At 38.7% G+C, this 20,865-nt stretch overlaps 1 protein-coding gene across 4 annotated transcripts in view; it reads right to left on the reverse strand.

Moving 5' to 3' along the window:
• Positions 1-20,865, reverse strand: part of Mpp7 (membrane palmitoylated protein 7) — a 273,759-nt gene that overhangs the window by 88,938 nt on the left and 163,956 nt on the right. For all 4 annotated transcript variants that reach the window (XM_026783024.1, XM_026783023.1, XM_026783025.1 and 1 more), the window contains exon 4: positions 1,014-1,091. In XM_026783024.1, the coding sequence (XP_026638825.1) occupies positions 1,014-1,091 (78 nt within the window). The remainder of the gene's footprint in view (positions 1-1,013; positions 1,092-20,865) is intronic.

Raw genomic sequence — 20,865 nt, forward strand, 5'->3', positions numbered from 1 at the left:
AGATGTTAGTTGCAAAGGCTTTATTTCATATATGAGGTTCTAGAAATCTGCTCTGGCAGATATTGAATAGTTTGTGATATAAGACCCTGAAATTCGGTTGCCGGGCGATGGTGGCGCACGCCTTTAATCCCAGCACTCGGGAGGCAGAGGCAGGCGGATCTCTGTGAGTTCGAGACCAGCCTGGTCTACAAGAGCTAGTTCCAGGACAGGCTCCAAAGCCACAGAGAAACCCTGTCTCGAAAAAACCAAAAAAAAAAGACCCTGAAATTCTGCAACACTGAATTATAGTTTGATTTATACAATGAAAGCACAACTGAAGAGCAACAAATAAGCTGGACTCATCACTCCCACACACTAGCACACACACCCCTGTCTAGCTGTGCGCCCTTACAGCTTATCCAGGTGTGTTCTCAATTCATCCGAGGCTGAGAGTTAGCAGGAAAAATCAGCAAGTGAGTTCTCCTTCCCTAGGTTTAAAATAAAATTATAGCGACAGGAAATTAACTACTCCATCAATGCCAAATGCTTCTAAATTTATTTTTTGGTTATGAAGGTAATTTGGAATAGTCTAATATCCATAAATCATTACTATACTCCATAATCCATTTTAAAAACAATCCTGCCTTTTATGGATTTAATATGCCCAATTCCTTTCCTAGTATCTGTCATTTTTGGTACTGTCAGCAATGTAACTATCTCATTTGTCTTTATTTCTCCAAAGCATTCTCCTTGTGTGACTTTCACAGAACACTGATGCCAGACAGCTTTTTACTGCATAAAATTTAAAGCCTACAATTTCTATTACATAGTCACCAAGGCATAATACCAGGATAGCTTTAGGTACAAATTTAGAAAAAGAAAGTGGATAGGAATCTACACAGCATCAGCACATGCTTGGCAATGACAGGGATTTGGGAAACATTTGTGACTTCTTCCACCTTTCACTTAAAGGGTAACACATATCTGTCTGCCATGGGGTAAGTCCTGCTTGGAACCAAGAAAGGCACACTTACATCATCAGCCAAGGCTGCTGCCCCATGGAGAATGGGCACTGGACTCTGCTTCTCATAGTAGTGAAGTTTTTCATGAATCTGCAAGAAAATGAGAGCAGTATGAGTTCACCTGCTGGCAAAGAATCATAAATACCTAAATACTTTCACTACTGTGAAGAGAATCAGATCTCCCCAAATTTTTAAAGTCATGTGTTCAAATCAACCTAGAAGATGGAAGATGTGTCTCTAATCCATGAATTACTACCAAGAATCAAATGGCAAAAGCATCCTCAAACAGAGCACGTAAAATCACTAAACCTCTGCTTCTCCTCCTAAACAGAGCCCACTGTTTGTGAGCTACACTACCTCAATATTTCAAGTTTCATTTATAGCTTATACTCCCACAAAACAACAATAAAGCTAAGCAATCTAGCAGCCCTAGTCCGACTGGCTGGACTGCAGAGGTGGCAAAGTGGGGAAAGCAGGCTCTGAGGGCTAATGAAGCCAGGCACACATGTACCTTACCCAGGATGGGTTCCGACAACCTACCTCCCCACCGTCACTGTTGTCACTGCCCCAAATCAAATCTCAAAGAAACTAAAGGGATTTCCCTTGAGCTCAGACATCTTCACTGTTTAGGTTGATAACACCATGTTCCATACTACAAATAGCAGGTAAATAATATTACAAAGTAAAACCAATCCAGCTGCCAGGTCTCATCACCATGACCCAAGAGACATGCACAAGAATGTATGCAGAATTAGGCAACCAAGTTTCCTTAAAAATACTTGGGCTGGAGAGATGGCTCAGCAGCTAAGAGTGCATACTGCTCTTGCAGCAGACTGATGGGGGAGAGTCTTCTGTTTTGTGTTGATTTCATTGGTTAAATAAAGAGACTGTCTTGGCCCTTTAAGAGGACAGAAAATTAGGTGGGTGGAGTAGACAGATGCCATGGTTCTCCCACTCCAGACAGATGCAGGTTATCTTCCCTGGTAAGCCAGATCGTGGTGCTACACAGAATATTAGAAATGGGTTAGATCAATTTGTAAGAGCTAGCCAATAAGAGGTTAAAACTAATGGGCCAAGCAGTGTTTAAAAGAATACAGTTTCCATGTAATTATTTTGGATAGAGCTAGCCGGTGGCTGGGAGCTAAGCAGTGGTAAGCGGCCTGCCGCTCCACACAACAGCAGACTCAAGTGGAAATCCCAGAACCCACATCAAGTATCTCACAACCACCTGAAACTCCAGCTCCCCCACCTCTGCCTCCATGGCCCTGATACATGCACATACCCACATACACAAACACATCCACACATATAGACATAAAATTATAAAATAAATCTTTTAAAATATGTTGTGGTATAGGAAGTGAAACCTTCTTTGATCAGTATGTGAAGTGACCATCCTCATTTATGTTTTTTTCCTTAGCATTTAAAATACTTTAGAACTCACTTAAGCCTATTCTTGCTTATAGTTAAGAAAACTATTCTCTCCTGGGTTTGAAAAACAATGTCTCACCATCCCCTGCTAATTATAGTTGAAGTTAGCCAACCCCTTGTAGGAGTCTGCAAGAGAGATTTTCTTTGATTGACTAGACGTTCCTGCTGAGAGCAGATCCTATTACTTTTGTCAACTTGGTATAAAAGGTAGGACATCGGGGAAAGGTTTGTGAGAGTTATGGCATTACCAGAATGAGCAGAGTAAAATGTTTTTGAATTTAATATCTTGGAGCATTTAAAGTTTAAGTGTTTATCACAAATTGTAAAGAATGTAAAAAATGGAATAATTTTTAGGAAACCAGAAAATTGTGATTTAAACAAAACTCAGGCATCCTGAGAGCTAAATTTATTTTATTTAAACAATTATCTAGCACTAGTCTGCAGGACACTCACTACCTTAAAGATTTATAAAACTCACCTAGCTTTACTATAGCCACTTCTCAGAATGCTTCCTACAAGAGTAAATACTTAAGAGGCACATCTTTAATCCCAGCACTTAGTAGTAACACAAGGTCAAGGTCATCTTTAGCTATACAGGGTGTTTGAGGATACAACTGTCTCAAAGAAATAAATAAAAGAAGGTTCATTTTTATGTGCAACAATTTTTCCCCCAGTAAACTTTCTTCTTTATTACAAAAATACTAAAAGTCTAATGGAGTAAAGATACAAGACTGACAGTAAGGCCCCTAAAGGAGGAATATAAGTAAATCCTCAAAGCAACATAGCTTTAAAGAAAATAATAACATGTATGTTAGTATGCTGAGCTGGAGGACAAGAGTAGCTGCTAGAAAATGCAGGTAATGAACTGAATCTGAAAGAGAAGTGCATAGTGTAAGAAGACATCACATGAATGAAAGGTTAAATAAACCTCAGCTGTGAATGGACTTCATAAATATATTGAGCTGTACATTTTTCTCTGCTTCCTTCACTTCCTCTTCCTACCCTTCAGCCATCTCCCAAGGTTCCTATGCTCAAAATTTCCTCAGGAGATCTTGCATTTTATACTCCCATGTAGATTAAAGCTATGTAAGTCTCTCTTAGTGTCCTCACTGTTGTCTAGGTTCTCTGGGATTGCAATTTATAGGCTGGTTTTCTTTACTTTATGTTTAAAAACCACTTATTAATGAGTACATATGATAATTGTCTTTCTGGGTTTGGGTTACCTCACTCAAAATGATGTTCCATCCATTTGCCTGCAAATTTAAACATTTTTTTTTCTGCTGTGTAGTACTACATTGTGTAGATATACCACATTTTCCTTATCCATTCTTCAGTCGAGGGGCATTTAGGTTGTTTCCAGGTTCTGGTTATTTCAAACAATGCTGCTATAAACATAGTTGGACATATGTCTTTGCGACACAATTGAGCATCCTTTGGATATATACCCAAAAGTGGTATTACTGGGTCTTGAGGAAGGTTGTTTCCTAATTTTCTGAGAAACTGCCACATTGACATCCAAAGGGACTAGACCAGTTTGCACTCCCACCAGCAATGCAGAAGTGTTCCTTTTACCCCACAACCTCTCTGGCATAAGCTGTTATCAGTGTTTTTGATCTTAGCCATTCTTACAGGAGTAAGATGGAATCTCAGATTTGTTTTGATTTGCATTTCTCTGATGACTAAGGATGTTGAACATTTTCTTAAGTGTCGTTCAGTCATTTTAGATTCCTCTGTTGAGAGTTCTCTGTTTAGGTCTGTATTCCATTTTTTTTTATTGGAGTATTTGTTCTTTTGATGACCAATTTCTTGAGTTCTTTGTATATTTTGGAGATCAGACCTCTGTTGAATATGGGGTTGGTGAAGATCTTTTCCCATTCTGTTAGGCTGTCATTTTGTCTTGTTGACCATGTCCTTTGTTTTACAGAAGCTTTTCAGTTTCAGGAGGTACCGTTTATTAATTGTTTTTCTCAGTGTCTGTGCTACTGGGGTTATATTTAGGAAGTGATATCCTGTGCCAATGAGTTCAAATGTACTTCTGACTTTCTCTTCTATGAGGTTCAGTGTGGCTGGCTTTGTGTTGAGGTCTTTGATCCATTTGGACTTGAGTTTTATGCATGGTGATAGATACAGATCTGTTTTCATTCTTCTACATGTTATGTCAGTACCACTTGTTAAATATGCTTTCTTTTTTCCATTTGTTATTTTTTGCTTCTTTGTCAAAGATCAGGAGTTCCTAGGTGTGTGGATTAATACCTGGGTCTTCATTCAGTTCCATTGGTCCTCCTGACTGCTTTTTCTTCTTCCAATACCAGGCTGTTTTCAGTACTGCAGCTTTGCAGTAGAGTTTGAAGTCAGGGATTGTGATGCCTCCAGACTGTCGTTTATTATACAGGATTGTTTTAGCTATCCTGGGTTTTTTGCTTTTCCATATGAAGTTGAGTACTGTTCTTTTGAGGTCTGTGAAGAATTTTGCTGGGATTTTGATGGACATAGCATTAAATCTGTAGATTGCTTTTGATAAGATTGCCATTTTTACTTTGTTAATTCTATCCCCAAAAGCATGGGAGATCTTTCCACCTTCTGGTGTCTTATTCAATTTCTTTCTTCAGAGATTAAAGTTCCTGTCATACAAGTCTTCCATTTGTTTGGTTAGAGTTACTCTGAGATATTTTGTTATTTGTGGCTATTGTGAAAGGTGATCTTCCCCTGATTTTTTTTATCAGCCCATTTATTAACTGTGTACAGGAGGGCTACTGATTTTGTTTTGTTTTTTGTTTTTTCTGTTTTAGTTAATCTTGTATCCTGCTACATTACTGAAAGTGTTTATGAGCTCTAGAAATTCCTTGGTAGAATTTTTGGGTTTGCTTATGTAAACTATCATATCATATCATCAGCAAATACTGAGAGTTTGAATCCCCTTGATCTCCTTTTGCTGTATTATTGCTCTAGCTAGGACTTCAAGAACTCTATTGAATAGATATGGAGAGAGTGGGCAACCTTGTCATGCTCCTGATTTCAGTGGTATCGCTGGGAGTTTCTCTCCATTTAGTTTGATGTTGACTTGCTGTATATTGCCTTTATTATGTTTAGGTATGTTCCTTGTATCCCTGCTCTCTCCAAGACCTTTATCATGAAGGGATGTTGTATTTTTTCAATAGCTTTTTCAGCACCTAATGAGATGATCATGTGGTGTTTATTTTTCAGTTTGTTTATATAGTGGATTACATTGACAGATTTTTGTATGTTGAACCATCCTTGCATCTCTGGGATGAAGCCGACTTTATCATGGTGGATGATGGTTCTGATGTGCTCTTGCATTCAATCTGTCAGTAGTTTATTTAGTATTTTTGCATCAATGTTCATGAGTGAGATTAGTGTGTAACTCTCTTTCTTAGTAATGTCTTTCTGTTGTTTGGGTATCAGGGTAATTGTAGCCTCATAAAAAAAGTTTGGCAATGTTCCTTTTGTTTCTATTGTGAGGAACAATTTGAGGAGTGTTGGTATTAGTTCTTTGAAACTCTTGTAGAATTATGAGTTTAAACCATCTGGTCATAGGCCCCCCCTTTTTTTTGATTGGGAGACTTTTGATGACTGTTTCTATTTCTTCAACAGTTATAGGTCTCTTTAATTTACTTATCTGGTATTGATTTAATTTTGGTAGGTGATATTTATCCAGAAAGTCCTTTAAGTTTTCAAATTTTGTAAAGTACAGGCTTTCAAAAGATGACCTGATGATTCTCTGGAATTTTTTTTTTTTTTTGTGTGTGTATGTTTGTGTCTGTTGTTATATCTCCCTTTTCATTTCTGATTTTGTTAATTTGGATGTTCTCCCTCCGCCTTTTGGTTAGTTTCAATAAAGGTTTGTCTGTTTTGTTGATTTTCTTGAAGAACCAACTCTTTGTTTCATTGATTCTTTGTACTGTTTTCTTTGTTTCTATTTTGCTGATTTCAGCTCTCAATTTGATTATTTCCTGCCATCTAGTTCTCTTGGGTGAGTTTGCTTCTTTTTGTTTTAGAGTTTTCAAATGTTCTGTTAATGCAATAGTGTGGGATTTTCCCAGCTTCTTATGTATGCATTTAGTTCTATGAACTTTCCTTTTAACACTGCTTTCATTGTGATCCATAAATTTGGGTATATTGTGTGGTCATTTTCATTAAATTTTATAAAGTCTTTAATTTCTCCTTTTATTTTTTCCTTGACTTATTGATGACTCAGGTGATCACTATTTAATTTTCATGTGTTTGTGGGCTTTCTGGAATTAGTGCAATTGTTGAATTCTAATTTTAAGATATGGTGATCTGGTAAGATACATAGGGTTATTCCAATTTTTTTTGTATTTATTGAGGTTTGTTTTGTTACCGAGTATGTGGTCAATTTTTGAGAAGGTTCCATGAGGTGTTGAGAAGAAGATATATTCTTCTATGTTTGGATGGAATATTCTATAGATGTCTGCTAAGTCCATTTGAGTGATAATATCAGTTAGTTCTCTTATTTCTTTGTTAACTTTTTGTCTGACTGACCTGTCCGGTGATGAGAGTGGAGTGTTGAAGTCTCCCACTATTAATGTGTGGGATTTAATGTATGATTTAAGCTTTAGAAGTGTTTTGTTTACATATGAGGGTGCCCTTGTATGAGGGGCATAGATGTTCAGTACTGAGATCTCCTCTTGATGGATTTTTCCTGTGACTAATATGAAATGTCCTTCTTTGACTCTTTTGATTGATTTTAGTTAGAAGTTCATTTTGTTAGATATTAGGATAGCTACATCAGCTGTGACTTAGGTCCATTTGATTGGAATATATTTTCCCAACCCTTTACTCTGAGGTGATGTCTGTCTTTGAGGTTGAGATGTGTTTCTTGTGTGCAAAAGAAGGATGGAATCTGTTTTTGTATCCAATCTGTTAGCCTGTGCCCTTTTATAGATGAGTTGAGTTCATTTATATTAAGAGATATCAATGAGCAGTGTTTGCTATGTCCTGTTAATTTAGTTTTCATTGTTAGTAATATATTTTGTGTATTTTTCCCATCTTTGGAATTTGCTGCTGTGAGATCATCAATTGTCTGTGTTTTGTTGATGTAGCCAACTTTCTTGGTTGGAGTTTTCCTTCTAGTACTTTGTGTAGGCCTGGATTTGTAGCTAGGTATTAGTTAAATCTGGTTTTGTCATGGAATATTTTGTTTTGTCCTTATATGGTGATCGAAAGTTTTGCTGGATACAGTAGTCTGGGCTGGCATCGTGGTCTCTAAATGTCTGCACAATGCTTGACCACGACCTTCTGGCTTTCATTGTCTCCAGTGAGAAGTCAGGTATAATTCTGATAGGTCTGCCTTTATATATTACTTGGCCTTTTTCCTTTGCAGCTCTTAATATTCTTTCTTTATTCTGTATGTTTAGTGTTTTGATTATTATGTTTTTAGGGGACATTTTTTTTTGATCCAGTCTATTTGGTGTTCTGTATCTTCATAGACATATTTTTCTTTAGGTTGGGAAAGTCTTCATCTAAGATTTTTTGTTAAATATATATTTTGTGCTTTTGAGTTGAACTTCTCCTTCTTCAATATCTATTATTCTTAGGTTTGGTCTTTTCAAAGTGTCCTATACTTCCTGGATATTTTGTGTTAAGATTCTGTTAGATTTAATGTTTTCTATGACTGATGAGTCCTCTATTGTATCTTCAGCACTTGAGATTCTCTCTTTCTTCTCTTGTATTCTGCTGTTTATGTTTGCATTTGTGGTTCTTAGTCGTTTTCTCATGATTTCTGTTTCTATAATTCTCTTGGCTTGTGTTTTCTTTATTGCCTCTATTTCAGTTTTCAAGTCTTGAATAGTTTCTTTCATATGTTTGATTGCTTTTTCTTGGTTTTCTTTAAGGGATTTACTGATGTCTTCCAATTTTCTGTTTGCCTTTTCCTCCATTCCTTTGAGGAAATTTCCTCTTTAAAAGTCTCAAACATTCTCCTGAAGTTATTTTTTTGGCTATTCTCTTCTGTTTCATCTATATTTCGTTGTTCAATTCTTGCTGTTGTAGGGTCTCTAGATTTTACTGGTGTGTTGCTCTTTGTGGTGTTGCATATGTTCTTATCTTTTCTAATCAATTTTCACACATTTGGTATGGTTGAGGTGTCTGTGACTCTGGTGATTAATCTTTTAGGTGCCAGTAGATGGTTGTTCCTCATGGTACAGTCAGTGTCCCAGTTCTAGTTACACCACTGGACACTCCAAATTTCTGGAGGTCGCTCAATGCTCCTGGGGTTCGCTCCTCTCCAGTGGAGTTTGCTGTCCCAGGCCTTTTCTGGTCTAGGTTGCCATCTCAGACCTGTTTCTGTAAATGTCCCTGGTCTGGATCTGCTGCTGCAAGATCCCTGGCTTGGGGTTGGTCCTGCAAAGGTCTCTGACTTTGATCTTCTCCCTCGGAGATCCCAGACTGGCTCAGTCCGACTCCCTCAGAGGTCCCAGACTCACAACCAGACCCACAGAGTTTACTGGCTTCTGCCTCCTCCCTTGGAGATCCCAGAATGAAGCCCTGACCTTCAGCAGTCCTGGCTCAGGCCTACTCCCTCGGAGGTCCCAGACTCAGGCCCAGACCCATAGGGATCCTAGCTCATGTCTAGTCTCTCAAAGCTCCCAGATTCATCCCAGACCCGCAGCAGTCTCTGATTCCGGCCCACTCACTCAGCAGTTTCTCCCCTGTACCAGCTTCTATGGAGTTTTCTATCTTAGATCTGCTCTGGCCCAGGTCACTGGCTCAGTCCTGCTCTTGTGGAGCTCGCCGCCTCAGGTGTGCTCTAACCTAGGTTGCTGGCTCAATCCTAATCCTGTGGAATTTGTTGCCTCAGGCACACTCTGGCCCAGGTTGCTGGCTCAGTCCGATTTATTGGCGTTCCATGCCTCAGGCCTGCTCTGGCCTAGATCTCTGAATGGACTTCCTTGAAAGCAACATGTTTACTGTATTCCAGGAATCCCCAAGTTCTTTGAAATACTGTTTGTCAAACTGGTCCAACACAACTCTGCATATCTGTTTTGTGAGCTTCCCATCTGATTTGCTTTCAGCCAAATCAGCATGCCTGAGCTTGCAAACTACCATTCTTTCGAGGAAGTTTCCCAAGAACAAAGAGAAACACCACACTTCTGGGTTCTGCTAGGAGGCCACAGGTTACCTTCATGCAACCAATTTTGAAAGAAAGCTACAGTCACCTACAAATGAACACATTTTAAAGTAAATGCTCTCTTTTAGTAAGGAAATCTGGTGTCGCTATCTGATGTTAGTTACACATGTAACCTGCAATGAAGCTTCAATCATCAAATGATGCATGCAACTTAGTCAGTAATTGTCATGCTGTCATTGACACTAAACTCCTCCTTGACTGTACAGAGGCATTTAAACTGGTGGAAAGGCACTGCCACCATAACCATCTGGATGCGATTAAATAAATTATTCCTGTGATCTTTCACTTGGTTTCTTTTTATTTTAAGACTGATTCTTGCTCAGGCCTTGTTTAAGAAGCCATTTTTGTGAGACTTCATTGCTAGCTGCTGACATTTGAACAAAAATGACCCCAATAGACAGGCCAATGTGGACTGGGATGGAGGCTCACAAACTCTCAACCCTATGCAAAAAACTGTAGGCAAGTGATGAGCACTGAGAGCAAGAGAAAGTCTTCCCCAGGGAAGAGCACACCAACTGGTTATCCAATACCAAATAGTCAGCCATGAACGCATATATTTAACAGCAGCATTATACAGACTGAGCAAGTTATATTTATATATTTAGGAATACACACACATCACCACCACCACCACCATCAACAACAATTAAAGAAAAAGAAGCCTTGACTTCAAAAGAACAAAGAACAGGGTACTTGAGAGGGTTTAGAGAGAGGAAAGGAAAAAGGGAAATGTTATTATAATCTTAATTTTTAACAGTTAAAAAAACAAAATAAACACTGGTGTAGAAGGAGCTACGGGTCGCTTCCCACCGCCTGGCTCCCAGCTGCCTGGCTAGCTTATGCCCCGAAATAACAACACACAAATTGTATTCATTTAAACACTGCTTGGCCCATTAGCTCTGGCCTCTTACTGGCTAACTCTCATATCTTGCTTTAACCCATACCTAATAATCTGTAGCACCACGAGGTGGTGGCTTACCAAGAAGATTCTAGCGTACGTCCATCTTGGGCCGGAGCTTCATCATGTCTGACCCAGAGAGGAGAGGCATGACAATTGCCTCACTTCCTCCCAGCATTCTGTTCTGTCTACTCCACCCACCTAAGGGCTGGCCTATCAAATGGGCCAAGGCAGTTTCTTTATTAATCAATAACCTTCCTCTATCACACTGGTATTGCTTGCTTGATAATTTTTCTCCAGTGCTCCTAGTGTTCTACTAACAGTGCACTCTTGAACACATGGAAACCTCTCTGCTTACTTTTTCTAGTCTGCTGTCGTTTGCACCATTTGTTTTCACAGATAAGGTCTCTCATAAAACTGACTGGCCTCAAGCTGGCAGGCTCCTGTTTGAGCTCCCAAGGCCTGGAATTACAGGTGTGCACCACTACCCTGGCTACTTTATTTATATAAAATATAGATGTGAGGTATAGGGCAATTCTGATTATTAAATGCCAGGAAGAGTTGGAAATTAGTAGGATTGGGGGTACTTCGTGTTTTTTTAAGCAATAATGGACCCTCCCCTCCTTTTTTTAATAAGTAATGAGAATGTCAAGGGTTGGATTGGGGGAAGACAATTTAAAGGAAGGTTTAAGTCCCCAAATACAACAAAACCATTGTGCAAGAGCCACAGAGCCAGCTGTATGCTCCATCTTCAAATCTGATGATGCTAACAGTCTATGTTTGGGCCTAAAAATAAAACTGATGAGAATTGACACCATTTTAATATGATACGTCATTGCTTCACCTAATAAGTGCACACTATCATGTGAACTCAGCATTATAAATTCATCAAGAATATTTAAAAGTATTTGATTTTACCCACTGTATTTTGAGCAAACATTGCTATACTATACTTTTACTGTACTGTGGAATTCCTCTGATTTATTTCTCTTTAGAATTTCACCATTAATCTTCTTGAGGCCAACATTTGCTTTCTGGCACTGTCTTCATTGAGTCTAAGTGCTCAGTGTTATATTTATTAATGTGTTGATTTTATCCTCAACTTAACATACTGAAGAGTCACCTGAAAAGAAAAAAACCTCAATGGAGGTACTGCTCAGATCAGACTAACCTGTGGGAATGTCTATGAGAGACTGTGTTGATTACAGATTGATGTAGGAGGACCCAACCCACTATGGGTGAACCTATTCCTAGGCAGGTGGGTCTGGGCTGGTTTTGGGCGTGAACGGCAAAACTAGGTAGTAAGCAGCATTCTCCACCATGAAGAAGTTCAGTTCTTCCTTGAGTTACTGTGGTGACCTAGTGATGGTGTGTGACCTAAATATATGTACTGAAATACACCTTTCCTCTCTAAGTTGTTGCTAATCATGGTGTTTATTACAACAGAATTGTAACTAGAACAACTGGTTCTAAAATGTGGAAGTGTTCTATCTTTTCATGTGTTTTGAAAACACCTGCATTACATTCTCCTGATTAAGACCTAATGCTGGTCTCAGAATCACTGGGTCTGATGTATTTTGGAAAGGCACTTTCCTGTCCAACTTGATTTCTTCCCATCTGGTTAGTGTAATTTCTCCCTTTCAAGGCTCCTCTCTCTTCTGCAGAAAACAGTACATCCTAGAGAACAACTCATTTCTCATCTGGCCTTTTAAAATTTACCTAAGACAAGATACTCCCCCCCCCAGTTTATGTTGCATTTATTGGATTATTGACAGACGTGTGGACAACTCAAAGGCAGATGCATCATTAAAACCTCTTCAAGCATGGATGATGACTAATGAAAGCTAGGATCCCAGAGCCCGTAGCATGACCTGCATGTAGCTTGGCAAGTTGAAGGGTTTCCTCTACTAGTCTGTTTTCACTACTATATGACCTTCAGGAGGAATGGACTTTGCAAATCTTTTAAATTTCAGGGACTTCTTGAGACTTGTGGGTTGTTCACTTACAAATCTTAATAGGTCAACCTTTAGAGATTCTTGAGTTTTAACGAGCTTCCCTCCAAGACGGAATGTTGTACTTCAGAACAAATTATTAATCAAAAGTTTATTTCTTTCTTCTAGATGGGAGGTATATGTTTTCTATATGACTTAATTACCAGAGCAAAATGATAATGCAATTATCAAAAGACTGACACCCTCTTTTGATTCTTTCTGTTGAAATCATTGCTTACCATTTTCAAAAACAGATCAATATAGCTCAAGTACCCCAATGTGTGTTGACAGTGGTTGGAGTTAAGAACATTGGTTTCACTGGCCATCTGTCCATTGACATCGGGCATGTACAACTTAATGACCCTCTATGTATAGGCTGTTTTTTTGTTTTGTTTTTTTAATTGATTTTTATTGAGCTCTACATTTTTGTTTAACATCCTTAGTCATCAGAGAAATGCAAATTAAAATAACTCTGAGATTCCATCTTACACCTGTTAGAATGGCCAAGATCAATAACACTAATGACAACTTATGCTGGAGAGGTTGTGGGGAAAAGGGAACACTTCTGCATTGCTGATGGTACTTTGGATGTCATTGTGGTGATTTCTCAGAAAACTAGGAAATAACCTTCCTCAAAACCCAGTAATACCACTTTTGGGTATATATCCAAAGGATACTCAATCATGCCACAATGACATGTGCTCAACTGTGTTCATGGCAGCATTGTTTGTCATAGCCAGAACCTGGAAACAACCTAAATGCCCTTCGACTGAAGAATGGGTAAGGAAAATGTGGTACACAATGGAGTACTACACAGCAGAAAAAAGTAACGACATCTTGAATTTTGCAGGAAAATGAATAAAGCTAGAAAACATCATTTGAGTGAGGAAAGACAATTATCACATGTACTTACTCATAAGTGGTTTTTAAACATAAAGCAAAGAAAGCCAGCCTATAAAACACAATCCCAGAGAACTTAGACAACAATGTGGACACTAAGAGAGACTTACATTGCTCTAATCTGCATGGGAAGTAGAAAAAGACAAGATCTCCTGAGTAAATTGGGAGCATGGAGACCTTGTGGGAGGGTTGTGTGGAAGGGGAGAGGCAGGGAGGGGAGCAGAGAAAAGACACCCTTAAAACGTACTCACCTTACTTTTACCCTTTTTATCATTACAATTTCTTATTGGGTTATCTCTCTTGCCTTTCATTCCATCACTCAACTAACGCAGAGATTATATATTGTCAGGGAAGCACATTTTAAATTATTCTATCATTTCTTTTTCTATTTTTATCTTAATTCTTTCTTTGAACCTTAAAATAAGTCATGGGCATCATAAAAATTTTTGACAAACAAATGATAAACCATAGTACTGTGTTTGAACTTTGTTTGTTTATAAAAACATTGACTGAAACATCTATTCCATGAGGATTCTGAGCCAAAATAGCATAAATCAAGAGTGTAGACATCTTTAACCTTTGCACTCAGAAAGGCAAGAGAAGCTGTGGGAGTGAGCACTCTACATGCACTACACGCTTCAGATAAATGTATTTTCTTTTTTCTTTTTTTTTTTTTGGTTTTTCGAGACAGTGTTTCTCTGTAGCTTTGGAACCTACCATGGAATGCACTCTGTAAACCAGGCTGGCCTCAAACTCACAGAGCTCTATCTGTTTCTGCTTCCCGAGGGATGGGATTAAAGGTGTGTGCCACCACCACTTGGTAAATTCATTTCTTACACATTGAAGTTGGTGAAAATCTGATTTTTTATAAAGAGTTTATTTTTATTGTATGTACATTGGTGTTTTGCCTGAATGTATGTATAATTACAGACTGTTATAAACTGTCATGTGGGTGTTGGGAATTCAACTGAAGTCTTCTGGAAAAACAATGCTCATAACTGCAGAGTCATCTCTCTAGCCCTGACAATCTGTAGATTTTTGTCAATTTAATTTCTATCATCATTTCAGAATTCCTTTAGAACAATCAGTACAGCACACTGTCAGCTGCACTACTGGAAGTATGGCAAAGAGATGGAATAGATGGTACAGTCATCAACCACCACAGCCTGCTCTCTCCTCCCATGGCCCCTCGACATATACAATGATGAGGAACACGAGAAGACTCCACAGGATTTTTCTTATATTCATTTTTGTCACGATAAGTGGTATACAACTCCTAAGCTTTAAAATGTGAGAAGGGCTGCTAAGAATAGGATCAGAGCCTGTTCATGTTAGGCCACTGAGCTACACCTCCAGCCCTCCTTTAGAACTTTCTCAAATGCAGAGATGGAAATGTGGTTAAGTGGAAGATACTTGCCTAACATATTCAGAGCCCAGGGTTCCATGCCTAGAAACAAAACTCTAAAAAGCATTACATATAAAACTCAAGTTTGTGTAGCGCTTGATACAAAGCTTTGGTCATATCTGTGAGGGAGTTTCTGGATTAATTAAGGTGGGAGAAACTCACTCTAAATACAATATTCCATGGACTTGTGTCCCAAACTTGCAGAGGACTCAGTTTGCTTCCCAGCACCCGCACAGACTACTTTACGTCCTGTAGTGACTCCGGCTCTGGGGAACTCTGATCCACTGGCCTCCACAGCCACCTGCTTAGAAATAAGTATTTTTTAAAATGAAACACAGCTGGACACAGTTGAACCCACTTTTACCCCAGCTACAACAGACTTACTCAGGGCATCTGCCAAAGTCCAGAAATATAAAACATCAGCCTGCCCATTCAAAGAAAATCCTGTCTAAAAAATAAGTTCAAGTAAAAATAAATCTTAAAATAAAAAAAGCTTATCAGTAGACTCTATGCTGATTGGTTAAATGAACAATTATTCCATCCATTTCTGTGATAACTCTTGATGCCAGACCTTCATTCTCTAACATAGCTTTTATAATTAGCCAAGATACTTGCACTCCATGAAAACCAACTTCATTTTTTCCTCAACATTCTGATAATTTATTTATTTCTCTTAGGCTTGGTCTTTCATAGGGTTTCCTACAAAGGCCTCAGAGGTTGGGAGCAGATCCTTTTGGAAATGGTTTTAATTAGACGTTTCAATTCGCTTCTGGTCACTGATTTTGTAATCTCAGCCAGCAATTCTGCTGCTTCCATGTGCAAAATTGCCGGACTTGGACCAACTGGTCTGTGGTTACAAATCCTTAGAGTGGAATCTTTTCTTCCTACCACACTGCAGAAGAGATAGGTCTCTTCTCTGTTCTTTCCCTAAGGGGAAGAATCTCCCTTACCTCCCATTTATTAATAGAGTAACCATAGCAAATAAACAATTTCTGTGTGTGACACAAAAACAATTCTGCATTTATGCCTGGCCCAGATCTCAGGAGGGGACAGCCACACCTACTCCTAGTTAGGCCCCTTCCCAGCAACTCCAGTGCAAGCTGAAGCAGCTCCAGTATGCAGTTTGCCCTTCAGTTCTGAAACACAGGCATTTTTACTGTACTTTCTTTTAAACTTCACAGTGCGTTAAAAATAACACTTGCCAAGACTAAGAAACTATGGGACAAATATTGTTGTTTTTATAACAGCAATGGGGACGCCATAAACAATAAATCCATTTACTGTTAAAAATTAAGACACAGAAAAAAAATACCATGCACTTCCATTAATACTGTTAGCCACACAGCAGTACAGTTTACATGGCTAGCAATAGTTATTAATAAATATTATTAAACTATAAGATTTAAAAAGCTTGCTTTGAGTCCCTCCTAACTCTGAGGCCATGACTAGCTTTGCCCTCCAAAAACTGCTTTCATCTTATTTTCCTTTCCCTTCTAAAAATCTACCCAAAAGACGGTCATCAATTGGTGGAGTGGTTCACTGGGTCTCTATGTGTTTACGCAGCAGTTCTATCACACTACAGCAGCTCTTCCTTTCTACAGTAGTTTCTACTGTCCTTTTAAAATCTCTCAGGATGAACATTGTGCTTATTGATTTTTTTTTGAAACTTTAAAGACTATCTACTGTCTATCCATGTAGCCCAGACTGGCCCCAAACTCATGAAAGCCCTACCTCAGCTTCTTAAGTAGTAGGATTGATTGATTGATTGATTGATTGATTGATTGATTGACTGATTGATTGATTTATTATGTATACAATATTCTGTCTGTGTGTATGCCTGCAGGCCAGCAGAGGGCACCAGACCCCATTACAGATGGTTGTGAGCCACCATGTGGTTGCTGGGAATTGAACTCAGGACGTTTGGAAGAGCAGGCAATGCTCTTAACCTCTGAGCCATCTCTCCAGCCCCTTAAGTAGTAGGATTTGAATCATGTGGTACAATGCTCAAGTCTTCATTACTTTTATCCTTTCTCTTATGAAGCTAAAATTTTAACTTTTAAACACTCAAAAGTTAGGTCACTTCCGTCTCTTAGAGCTTTCCCCTTCTTGGACATTGTATGTATACTAAATGCCTCACTTTCAGTGTTGATGTAGTTTTTGGTTTTCTCCTTTACTTCTCCAGCACCAATGGCTGGAAGTTTATGCACTCTCATGTTACACAGGGTCACCTCGAATTCTCACAGATAGTTATTTAGCTAAGGTTCTAAAAAGTTAAGCACCATTGGTACACAGTTTACAAATATGGTACACTCCAAGTCCTATCACATCTCTCCAGGCTCATGTACTATTATGTTAATGTAGTGTCAAACATACAAATCACATCCTGGTTTTTCTATCACTGTATTATATTAAACACTGTATTTATATTAAACATAATGAGACATGTGATTATGATATATTGTGCCTTGTCTTCCTTTCTGCTATTTTCTAAAGACATATTTCATACTTAACCAGTTTTCCTCAGGTACAACAAAGCTGTAATTCAAGCCTTTAAATTCACAAGTACATTTCTGATTTCTTTTTTAAAATATTTTTTATTGTTTTTATTGCACTATACATTTTTCTCCATTCCCCTCCCTTCCCCTCTCCTGTGACCCGCATGCTCCCAATTTACTCAGATCTTGTCTTTTTCTCTTTCCTATGTATGTCTCTCTTAGGGTCCTCTTTGTTGTCTAGGTTCTCTGTGGTTGTGGACTGTAGGATGGTTCTTGTTTCTTTTCCTTTTATGTCTAAAAGCCACTTATGAATGAGTACATACTATACTGTCTTTCTGGGTTTGGGTTACATCACTCAATATGTTTTTTTTCTAGATCCATCCATTTGTCTGAAAATTTCAAAATGTCATTATTTGTTATCACTGAGTAGTACTCTGTTGTGTATATGTACTACATTTTCTTTATCCATTCTTCAGTTGAGGGACGTGTAGATTGTTTCCATGTTCTGAATATTATTAATAATGCTGCTATGAACACAGTTGAGCACATGTCCTTGTGGTACGATTGGACATCCTTTGGGTATAGACCCAAAAGTAGTATTGCTGGGTCTTGAGGTAGATTGTTTACTAATTTTCTAAAAAATAATCATACTAATTTCCAAAATGGCTGTACAAATTTGCACTCCCACCAGCAATACAGGAGTGTTTCTTTTACCCCACATCTTCTCCAGCATAAGTTGTCATCAGTATTCTTGATCTTGGCAATGAGAGGTATAAGATGAAGTCTCAGAGTTGTTTTGATTTGTATTTCTGTGATGACTAAGGATGTTGAACATTTCCTTACATGTCTTTCAGGCATTTTAGATTCCTCTCTTGAAAGTTCTCTGTTTAGGCCTATACCCCATTTTTTAAATTGGATTATTTGTTCTTTTGATGTCAATTTTCTTGAGTTCTTCGTCCTCTGTCCGATGGGAGGTTGATAAAGATCTTTTCCCATTCTGTAGGCTGCCATTTTGTCTTGTTAACTATGTCCTTTGCACAAGTCCATTTTTGAAGTTCACTTTTTCACTATACATCATAGGTCATTGCTAATCATCTCTGTCTGCAGCTCCCTGTGGGATCATGTCCTTTAAATGGTTAGTTAGTCTTGGATGTCAACTGACTGAATCTGCTGTCAACTGCAACCACTTTTAAGCTGTTCTAAAAAGGGATTCTGAGGAAGGATTAACTGAGGAAGGAAAGACCCTTCAATAGAATGGGTAACACATGCAGCAACAGCCCAGACATAAGGAAGTTGGAGGGCAATCCTTTGGTTTTTGCCTACCCACCTTTCCCCCCTGTTAATGTGTGTTAGAGAACCTACCCTCTTCAGCTTTCCAGTGTCAATGTGGGTTGAGAAGAGTGGCACTCCAGGAATCCTCCAGCATCCATCCTCATAGATCAAACAGCTAGAAGTTCTGAGCCTTTCCAGTGTATAGATGGCCATTATTGGGGCACCCAACTAGAAGTGTGTAAGCCAACTTAGTAAGTCCCTTTTAGTACATGTGTTCTTTTTATTTATAAAGAAACTTGACTATCACAGTATCTTTACGGTTTCTCCCTTTTACTTTCAAATTTCAAGAAGAGGCTTAGACAAGTCTCACAGAGTAAAATATAGTTAAAAAAAACCCTATATATCCTGAGTTAGTAAATGTTTGATTTATACAACTTCAGCCAAATATTTCATAATGGTTCAAGGGGTAAATTAAAAATTTTAAATTCTGTAAATGGGAGCTGGAGAGATGGCTCAGTGGTCAAAAGAACTTGCTGCTTTTGTAGAGGACCTGGGTTGGGTTCCCAGTACTCTCATCCAGCAGAGAGCAGCTGCCTATAACTCTAGTTTCTGGGACTCTGACATCTGCTTCTGGTCTCCACAGCCACCTCTATGTACATGGTAAAGTTCATACACTCAAGCATGCTTATAAACACAGAAATTGGAAAATAAGTTTTAATTCTATAGATGTCACTTATATACTAAGGTCCAAATTAGGAAGTGTCTACTAGAATTAAGCACTATGCCTCACCAGCAACAAGCAGATAGAAGGGTTAAAAGATGACTCACAGCCCATTATCTTGAAGTTCATATTCAATAGAGGGCTTTCTAGTCAATTTTCTAAAAAGAGTAAAATTAATGACAACCAGAAGCTGAAAAGTAAGGGAAATTTCTACAAGTCTCTTCTACTTCCTTTTGAATTTTTAAGCATAGGGCTCCTCTGCTGTGGGAAAAGCCCACTTTCCTTATGGTTTTACATTTTAATAGCTGGAGAAAAATTGCTGGTTAGACTTTGTGGCAACACAGAAAGTAGGCCAAACCAGAGAACTGAGGACATTTCAAGTGAACCCAGAAATGTTCAAAAGCAAAAACATGTTATCACACTGGATAGAGAAGTTATAACTTAATCTACTCTATGAGTACAAGGGGTCACATTTTTCTGTTATATATTTGTATGTGTGTGCCTGAGTACCTCTGTACCACATGCCTCATCACATGCCTGCATGAGCCTGGAGTGGTCAGAAGGGGCACCAAATCCCCTGGAACAGTTACAGATGATTATGAGTTACCAAGTGGGTACTGTGTACCAAACTCGGGCCCTTTCCTGTAGGCGTAAGTCGCAAACAATGCCATACCAGTTTGGAATTATGATTAATATGGTGATATTTATTTAAAGGGGAAAAAACTTACAGATCACCGTCCCAGACAACAGCCCTCTGCGCAACCAGGAAGGGAGTCTAGTCTCCGGCGGAACAGGAAGTGAAGAGAGAGAGAAGAGGAAAGTGGCCGCTTTTTTAAAGGGAGAGAGACCACGCCCCAGTGGGCTGGTATCTCAGCGGTTATAGGCTGGAGGAGCGGAAGGACGTCCCGCAACACCTCCCCCTTTTGTTTAAGTAAGAGAGTTCTAAACCCACTATGAAATTATAAGTACAAATATCCTATTCTAACTAGCTTAGGTCTTGTATAATAAATAACTTGGCCAAGTCATGAGAGAAAAGTAACTACATTTATATAGTCTTCAACCCCATCGAAGATCTGAGAAGGGAAATAATGTTACCTGGCTAATTAGGAAGTTCAGTAAAACAACTTCCACAACATGCAACAAATCACAGAGACAACTAGCTACCTGGGCAATCACCCAAAGTCACATTAGCAGCGTTGAAGCGACCAACTTTGGCTAAGGCCTAACATAACTGACATACCATTTTCAAAGGCAAGCAACTTTTGAAAACTATCTTACCCTGTCTTGGCAGGATATGACAGTCCTGTTTTATCCATTGATGCATGCTCTGTATCACTGTCAGTGGTTGAGGTATGGGCATTTCTTTGCCCAAAGGCCAGTTCTTCCAAAAAGAAAGGCTCCAGGTGGAGTGTCTTTGGTGCTCAACATTCTCTCGGGAATAGAGCGGTGTTGCAAGGAGCAATTGTGTATCACTACCACAAAACTCCAAGTTAGATTAAAGGCCATTTTCTACAGCTCTTTGAAGAAGTTGAAGATTATCTATCTATACTGAGTATACTCTCCATATATCTAAAGAACCTGAT

The sequence above is a fragment of the Microtus ochrogaster genome, chromosome 16 (assembly GCF_000317375.1).
Source record: "Microtus ochrogaster isolate Prairie Vole_2 chromosome 16, MicOch1.0, whole genome shotgun sequence".
Lineage (NCBI taxonomy): Eukaryota > Metazoa > Chordata > Mammalia > Rodentia > Cricetidae > Microtus > Microtus ochrogaster.